The sequence below is a fragment of the Haplochromis burtoni genome, unplaced genomic scaffold (genome assembly GCF_018398535.1).
Source record: "Haplochromis burtoni strain Fernald_Lab_line unplaced genomic scaffold, NCSU_Asbu1 Contig_462, whole genome shotgun sequence".
NCBI classification, from domain to species: Eukaryota; Metazoa; Chordata; class Actinopteri; order Cichliformes; family Cichlidae; genus Haplochromis; species Haplochromis burtoni.
Genome location: NW_024582823.1, coordinates 211,714 through 220,786, shown reverse-complemented (window position 1 = coordinate 220,786; position 9,073 = coordinate 211,714). Strand labels below are relative to the sequence as shown.

The following is a 9,073-nucleotide window of genomic DNA, read 5'->3' as shown; positions in this document are numbered from 1 at the left end:
AAAATAAGCCAAATACAAAAGCATGTGTATTAAATCAAGTACACACTATGATTCAAAAGATTGTATAGCCAGTTTTACTATTGTGGCTTTATCAGTCTTTCACATCACTGTGGAGAAATATTTGACCGTCTGTTTCCATTCACTGAGGTTTGCAGTCATTCATGTGTGACTCTTTTGAGGTTCTGCCACAGCCAGTGAGTCGAGATGAGGGCTGAACTTTCTACTGTGCCATTACAACATGTTTATTCTTTTCTTTTTAAGCCACTCGTTACTAGATTTTTCCTGATTCTTCACATACCAACCTGGTTTTGGATCACTGCTTCAGTCTGTCATTTGTATCAGTGTTTTGTATTTCACAGAATTTTATATATTTAAGGAAAATATTGCAAAACCTTAATTGTAAAGGCTTAGTCTATAAACAGCCGTAATTTAAGTTACCAGTTGATAATGCTGTGGAATAAAAGTGTGTAAGTAAATCGTCCCCATTACTTCACTTTATTGTGTGACTTTAACAATATTAAAACAACAACAGCAACAAAGCACAAGAAACATGCATGGTGATAATTTCTGGATTTAGCATTCGCACTTAAAGACGTTTATAACAAGTAAGTATGAAAGAAAAACGAATCTTAACCTTTGGTTTTATTTTACTTGTAAAAAAAAAAACAAAACCCTCAAAGTTTAAATGTCACATATAGTTTCATTTCCTTGCAGCATACGTCAACTACCACGTTCCCAGTGACGTAGAAAACACCAGGAAGTAACACAGGCGGCTAAGTGGCTAGCTCGGGGCTAGCATGTAGAAATGAAATCAAATCTGGAAAAAGACTGACTTTCCACCCACGGTAAGGCAAGTTGGACTGTGAAAGCGGTTCGCTGCGATGCTTGTTAAGGTTAAATGCGAAGAGGTGTTTGTCTCCATGACGTTTATACATAATGCGAACAAGTGTAAAGCCTAAATGCACTGGAGCTTAGAGGAGTTTGCTACCTCACATCAGCAAATCCGTTCAAGTGTTTTATTTCGGTTTGTGTTAATGGGTAGAAGTAGGGAACTTATAGACATGGCAGTACTCTCGGTTTGGGGTTGTCTGTGAGCTGATATCGAACCTCCACACACTGTGCAAACATGTATGTGATGATATGGATACAAGCCTATTCAGACTGCGCTGCAAAGGTTACTTTGGATGACAATGACCAAGGCAAAGGGTCAAAAGGTTTCTTCTTTATTCCTACTTTTTAAATGTTAAATAAAATTGAACATCTCAGCTACAAATCGGCTGCAAAGTTTTAATGTGCGGCTTTGTTGACACTGTCAGAGAGGTGTCGACGTGTAGTGGTGAGATTTTTGTGTGTTTCTAATAAAAACAATGGAATCACATTTCAGGACAGGTGGACCCAGCAAAGTTTTCTGCCCTTACAAGTGTTTCCAAGGTGCAGGTAGAAGAGGATAAAAACTCAAGAAGTTAAAGCCACAGCAACACTTGCAGGTCAAAGACCAGTGTCAGAATGCCCATATTACTTTAGGCTTTGAAAGTACCATGATGTTTAAAAAAATTATAAATATCAGTAGACTATACAATAGAATGCTTATAAAAAATATATTATCAATTGACCCCTCTATCCGTTTTCTTAACAACTTATCCAATTCAAGGTCACAGGACGCTGGTGCCCTTCACATGTAAAAAGTCAAAACCCATACAACACATAATCCATTAGAATTATACTTATTGTTAACTATTAACTATTTCTTTAAGCGCTGATCAAGTACAGAGACACTCAAGAAGCATACCATGGGTCAGCGCCGGAAAGTGGCAGCAGGGAATAACCCTTCATCTCAGAGAAACTCTGGAGTTTCTGCACAGGCTGCCAGGGTCCACAGCAGGAAGCACAACATCTGCATGGTGTCTGACTTTTTCTATCCAAACATGGGAGGAGTAGAAAGTCACATTTACCAACTCTCCCAGTGCCTGATTGAAAAGGGGCACAAGGTGGTAATCGTCACTCACGCCTACGGCAGGAGGAAGGGTGTCCGGTACCTGACCAATGGCCTGAAGGTATACTACCTGCCCCTGCAAGTGATGTACAACCAGTCCACAGCCACCACCTGCTTCCACAGTCTCCCGCTGATGCGCTGTGTGTTTGTCAGGGAGCGCATCACCGTCGTGCATGCACACAGCTCCTTTTCTGCCATGGCCCATGATGCATTGTTCCACGCTAAGACCATGGGTCTTAACACAGTAGGTGATTCAGGTAATTTCCCGTGTTTCTAACATGATGCTGTTTAAATCGCTAAAGAGTGTTTGTCATTTGCAGGTTTTCACTGACCACTCGCTCTTTGGCTTTGCTGACCTCAGCTCTGTCCTGACCAACAAGCTCCTGACTGTGTCGCTGTGTGACACCAACCACATTGTGTGTGTGTCCTACACAAGTAAGGAGAACACAGTTCTACGCGCAGCACTCGACCCAGAGATAGTGTCCGTTATTCCCAACGCTGTCGATCCTACAGACTTCACACCAGACCCCTCCCAGCGACAAGATGACAGGATCACAATTGTTGTCATCAGCCGTCTCGTCTATCGGAAAGGTACTGAGAAATTTGTTTTAGACGCTGTTGCATCTACTTGAAGCAGCAAGGTGCTATGCTGAATAGGTCACAGTCCTTTGTTCAGGCCCTCACCCTAAAACAAGTAAAAAACACATTTTTGCTATAAATTCAGTTAATTTTAGTTCGTTTTGTGAACACTCCTTACAGTTTTAGTTAGTTTTCCTTTTTTTGTTTTTATTTTTATTTCCGTTAACGAAAATGTTTTTTCACTTCTAGTTTTCGTTATTTCGTTAGTTTTCGTTAACGATAATAACCTTGGAGCCACCCAACTTTATTTTTCAAGTAGCTTAAAACTTAGGATATCTTGGTATGGTGTGTAGTGTGTCCTTACATTTGAGGAAACTGGAGAAGTGGAGGACAAAAGAATAAGTGACAGTCTTTAAAAATCTGTCTACAGCAGAAGAAGAGTACCTGAAAGTGATGTGCTTAAGAAACAGGAAAAAATCCAACAGATCTGATACAGTAAGAGAGAGATGCACCTGGACCTTCAGCTGATCCATGTACCCACCATTCACTGAAAACTTATCAAAAATAATGTCAGTGGAAGAGTACCAAATTACACAAGAACTGGACTGCAAATTAGTGTCAGCAGCTCTTATGGGTGAAGGATCCAAATTTGACATTTTTAGTTAAAATCATTGTTATTATGTTTGAAGATGGGCAGGAGAGAGAAACAGTCATTTGTAAAACATGCTGGAAGCTCTGCTAGTTCAGGAAAAGCATCCTTGGAAAGAAAAATGTGCAATCAAACCTGGGCTTAAAGAGCACAGTATATGTATCTCTGTTTCACTTAATAGTTTTAGAGATACAGAAATAAAAATTCAAGCGGGGTTCCTCAAGGATCAGTTCTCGGTCCATTACTCTTTAATTCTTAGTGCTCCCACTTGGCACTTTCATAAAAAAGCATAATACATCCTGTCAGTCTTGCATAGATGATACAGTTGCTCCTATCATTTACTTCTGTTCATAAACCAGTGAGCTTTGTTGATGACATTAACTTCTGGATTTCTCAAAATGTTTTAGAACTGAACAGAGACGAATCAGAATCAGGCTGCAGATGTGGCCGCGCCAAAAAGAAAACAGTGAAAGTATACAAGTCAGGGACAAGGGGAGAAAAAAAAAGAACTCTACTCAAACTGGGCTCCTTACTGGGAGACCAGTTTGAGGACAGTAAAAAAAAAAAACACCAGCACAAAAAAGTACATGAATATTCACATCTTACACCATGTAAAAGGACGTGACATGCAACGGGGGGAGGGTATGGGGTAAGGAATGATCCGGTGCAGACAGCAGTCGTCTTGTCCTGCAGTCGCTGGACAGACCTGCTGTCTATATCAGGTGGGCAGCAAGCATCTGGGGTGTCTGGAATGGTGTAGGGTAATGAGTGTACATCTGTGTGTGTGTGTGTGCGCGCGTGTGTGTGCGCGCGCGCGTGTGTGTGTGTGTGCGTGTGTGTGTGCGTGTGTGTGTGTGTGTGTATCCTGTGTTCACCCGCTTAAGCAAAAGTCAACAGTCCTCAGCCGACGCATGTGTCCTTCAAGGGTAGGGGCAGAGAGACTAAACACAGTCCCGTCATCAGGGAAGAATTTGTTGTTCCGGAGCGGCTGAGTGAGGCAGATGGTTGTTTGGGTTAATGTGAACAACTGCATCCAATTTTAATGCAGAATTACCTGAAAAATCCTTTTATTGGTTCATAAAACTCACACCGGTTTGGCCTCCCAGTGCAATAAGTTACACTACACCTAGATCTCTCAGGTCATCAGGCGTAGATCTTTTAACTGTTCTCAGAAGAAGATCAAAGCATGCCAAGAAAACTTACCGTTACTGTAGATGTGTTCTTTGGAACAAGGTGCCTGCTGACCCAAGATGGCTTGCATCTGTGCTGACAAACAAAAGCACGGGCTTATTGTGTGTGTGTGTGTGTGTGTGTGTGTGTGTGTGTGTGTGTGTGTGTGTGTGTGTGTGTGTGTGTGTGTGTGTGTGTGTGAAAGAAACTTGGACTTTATCTCTTTGTAAAGTTTGTTGTTTTCACTGTCTTAAGATATTATAGACTTACTCTTATTTTGATGTATTTACCTTCTATGTTAAGAACCTCAAGGTTACATGTAATGAAATGTACTATGTAACTAAAATAGCCATTGCCTTTGCTTTCCATATGAAGTTCAGTAGAGAACTGCATCACTCTAATAGTGGAAGGAAGTCTTCACTTTCTTTCCTTCTTTGCAGGAATTGATCTTCTTGGTGGAATAATCCCGGAGCTTTGTCTCAAACATCCTGACCTCCACTTCCTGATTGGCGGAGAGGGACCAAAGAGAATTGTTCTGGAGGAAGTGAGGGAGAAATACCAACTACATGACAGGTACTGCTGGATGCGCTTATTTCCTGAGATAATGATGTCGACATCTTTCAGGATCTATTAAAGCATGTCTAAGTATTTGTATATTAAATCGTGTCTGTATTACAGCTTTAGTTTACTTTTCTTACCACAGGAGCAAATCTCATATAAAGAAACTTTCTGTAGTATATTAAAGAACCAACACTGTTATAGAATTTAATTAACTGGAATTTACTGCCATTGTTTTGTGTTTCCTTTACGTTTATTCAACACTTGGAAATGATTGTAGATTAGTAGATAAACCCAGGGTCAATCACTGGGTTCCTGAGTAAAGGTGCTACCACTGTGTTTTGATCTGCACAGGGTACGTCTGCTGGGCGCTCTGGAGCACAAAGATGTGCGTGGGGTTTTGGTTCAAGGCCACATCTTCCTCAACACGTCGCTCACTGAAGCGTTCTGCATGGCCATTGTGGAAGGAGCCAGCTGTGGACTGCAGGTTTGCTGCAGTTTCTGTTCCTCCAGCCATAAACCACGTTAAGTTCCACTGTGATGCGGTTAGCTGCTGTCTGACAGTCATTGATACACAAGGTCAATGATATGAAGTCCGGTAGCAGTGACTCTCGGTGTCAGGATTTCCTTATTTCACTTTAAGTGAAACAGCTTTTTTGAGATAAACACACCAAACATTTGAGAATATTTCTTTAATACAAATGGGAGAGGGCACATCTTGCTGCTAAAAACATGCCACAACCTGAAGGATGGTTTAACCAGATTAGCTACATGATGTTATTAGATTGTGGGGGTAAACTTGTACATGCTTGTCATTACATGGTGCAATATTTCCCTCTAGCTTTATCATAGTATCAATTTTAACATCTCGTTTACTTACCATTTAGCGTGCCAATCTCTTAAGATAATGACATCTTCTGATGCACAGCCAGTCATTTTATTGGAAACAGGCCAATATGTGACCTAAGTTGCCCCCAGTAGTCATCCGAGGGGCGACAGATCTAACACTGAATCTTTAGACCTTAAGCTCAGTTCATGTCACAAATCTAAGCAAAAAAATGCAGATAAACTTTTCGTTTTTTGTAGAATATATAATAATGTAATAATGAAAATTAGACTTTATCAAGACGAGGCACTTTCAGATCACAGAAGCAGCTCTGTGAAAGCCCATTCGGCCAAGCGGAGCCGGCACAACTCAGTTGAAGATGCTGAAGTGTTCTTGTGGCAGATTCGCCGTGGGCGTGTGCAGCTCATCTCATACCGCTGCTTAAAAAAAACTGAAGTACATGAGGGAGACATGGGAAAGGGAGGATAGACCTTTATGTAAGAGTGGCAAATGCCAGCTAACCGCATCACAGTGGAACTTAATGTGGTTTATCGCTGGAGGAACAGAAACTGGAAATGTCATTCTTGTTATTTCGTGACGTTAGACCTACAGATGGAAAAAAGTAACCTGAGAATCCATGAGAGAATCCTCTTACCTCCAGGTTATTTCCAAAAGAAATTACATTGGGAGCTTAATTTCTTTTGGGATGAAAATGCCTTCGAGCTAACAAACAAGCCCGTTTGTTATTCTTTCCTACTAGAGGGAATCCTCAGGTTTCATAACTATGGGGAAAAAAACGGGGAAACACACGCAGGTGGCATTTAATAACGTAATTTCTTCTTACTTTCTTAGTCAGACTGTATGATGAGTTATACCCTTTTCTGCAGATTCTTACACAGATATGCGTACAGAGATTACACAAAAAATAATTGCTTATGGGAAGACGCATTGAGTAACCACTCTTTATCTGTGATTTATTGGGACACGTAGGTTGGACATAAAGTTGAACATAAGTTGAACTGTGCCATAACACAGGGCAAGAAAGGAGACAAGCACAATGCAGCAACTTATAGTGTAAAGTGTGAATGCTGTTGGATGTGTATATTTACAAAAATACCTATATACACATTTATCTTTAACACCTTGAGCTCAATCAATAATTAATCTATCAATAAAAATGTTTTTAAAGACAATTCAGTTTGTAAACATGGAATTCTTTACTCTAACTTTATTTTGTTAGTAATATTCCAGTAAAGTGGAGTTTATTTGGGAAGCTTTTGGATGTTGATTGCTGTCATATAAACTTACCAGACACTTTATTAGGTACACCTCGCAGGTACAGGGTTAGACACTGTTTTGCCTTCAGAACTGCCTAAATTCTTCATGGCACAGAAATGGATGGTGGACGTGCAGCTGTCATGATAGCATCACACAGCTGGACATCCACAATGGGAACCTCCCTTACCTTCAAATCTCAAAGCTCAGTCCACTTGAGCTAATTGTGATGTTCAAGAAACCAGTTCGAGATGATTTGAGCTTTGTGATACTGTGTGTTATCCTACTGGAAGCACCCATGATAATGTGGGCATGCTGTGGTCATGAAGTAATTGACATGATTACCAACAGTACTCAGTTAAGATCAGTGCTCAGCTGGTCCTCAGGGGCCAAGAAAATACCCCGACATTAGTCTGCACTGTTGATGCAAGGCAGGATAGAGGTCCTCTGACCTCTGACATCAACAAGGCATTTTCTCCCGGAGAACTCCAGAGCACGGAATATTTTCCTCTTTTTGGCTGATCAGATATTTGCTATAACAAGCAGCTGAACAGGTGTACCTAATAAAGTGGCTAGCATTTCATTTTCCATGACTCCTAATCTTTATAACTTTGTACATCTTTGACTGAAATTGTCACGTTACCATAGTGATATGAAAGTGGGTACACCCTGACATCACTGTTTGAGGTTCCAGGTACAGCAGAGCTTCCTTTTTCAGGTGTCCACAGAGCTGTGGTGCTAGTTTTAGCTTGAGGCCAAACACACACAGTGGAATTTTGCTAATAATCATTCCATGACATATTTTATACTTCAGGAAAACTTCTGTTTTTCTGTTCTCTCTTTTTTGCGTGTGTGTATGTGTTTGTCAGCATCTGTTTTTTGTCTCTGTTTTCTTAGGTGGTTAGCACTCGTGTGGGAGGCATTCCAGAGGTGTTACCTGAGGGTTTGATTACCCTGTGTGAACCCACCGTCCGTTCATTGTGCGCCGGTCTGGAAGCGGTCATCGCTCGGCAACGATCGGGCAACGTCCCGTCGCCTGCTTCCAATCACGTGCGTGTGCGAAACCTCTACACCTGGAGGAATGTTGCGGAGAGGACCGAGAAAGTAGGTTCCCCAAAGACACCCACACTGGACCGTGTGCATGTAACAGCTTGTTTTACATTTTTGAAGAAAATGCTATCAAAGCATAACATTTTATTGTGTAAAATAAAAGACACAGGTGTGCCCTTTCATCACAAGGACATTTTCATAAATTGAAAACAGCAACTACTCTGAATCTTGATCAGATAACTCATTGGACCACTGCACCATCAGATAAGGCGTCCAGATTACCAGACTTTGCGTAAACATGTTTTCTCTAAACATTTCCCACAGTATCTGATTTCCAAAAAACTCTCTCTCTTGCAGCATGCTTAGAAACTTGTGAGGTAAGAGATAAAAAGCTGAGGCACATCAAATTTATCTTGAGTGTCCTTTTTTTCTTTAATTGTACAACATGCTCAAACACATCTAACCTGGAGACGAGCTTTGCTCATTCATTATTTCTAATGGTTATTTTTGTGTCGGTGCAACTACACTACCAAATATGCTCTTGAAAGGTACAGGAAAACCTCTGCTGTATGCAAATTCCTGTATGAAACTCTCTCTCTTTCTCAAGCTCGACAGTCATGCAAGGCAGCTAGACCTGACAGTTGTGTTTTGTTTTTTGGTATTTTCTAAGTGCTTGGCATTGCTCCATGGCTCTGTTAAACAATGGCATACCTTTAAAAAAAAATAAGCTAGCAGTGTGTTAAAGTGCACTCTGAAGTCAATGTGAGTTTGTAAGCAGAGCCCGGCCTGTGAAACATCGCGGCACATTCAGGTACACCCTGTGAACTCTCAAAACTTGTATTCAAATAGCCAGAAATGTTTTTAACATACAGAAGTTTCCAAAGGAGCTTGCAAAGAAAAGCGTCTGGACTTCTTTAAGTTACTTGAAGACGTTTCACCTCTCATCCGAGAAGCTTCTTCAGTTCTAAGGTCA

The 9,073-nt window shown here is 41.0% G+C and overlaps 1 protein-coding gene across 2 annotated transcripts in view; it reads left to right on the top strand.

The window, feature by feature from the left end:
- The first annotated feature begins 709 nt into the window (after positions 1–709).
- piga (phosphatidylinositol glycan anchor biosynthesis, class A) overlaps positions 710–9,073 on the top strand; it is a 10,801-nt gene continuing 2,437 nt past the window's right edge. Inside the window, exons 1-6 of one of the 2 annotated variants that reach the window (XM_005945875.3) lie at positions 710–845; positions 1,755–2,237; positions 2,314–2,584; positions 4,832–4,964; positions 5,304–5,436; positions 7,948–8,154. In XM_005945875.3, coding sequence (XP_005945937.1) covers positions 1,791–2,237; positions 2,314–2,584; positions 4,832–4,964; positions 5,304–5,436; positions 7,948–8,154 — 1,191 coding nt within the window. In that variant the 5' untranslated portion in view covers positions 710–845; positions 1,755–1,790. Of the gene's footprint in view, positions 2,238–2,313; positions 2,585–4,831; positions 4,965–5,303; positions 5,437–7,947; positions 8,155–9,073 lie in introns of both variants that reach the window. The other variant, XM_042213641.1, reaches the window with a different exon arrangement.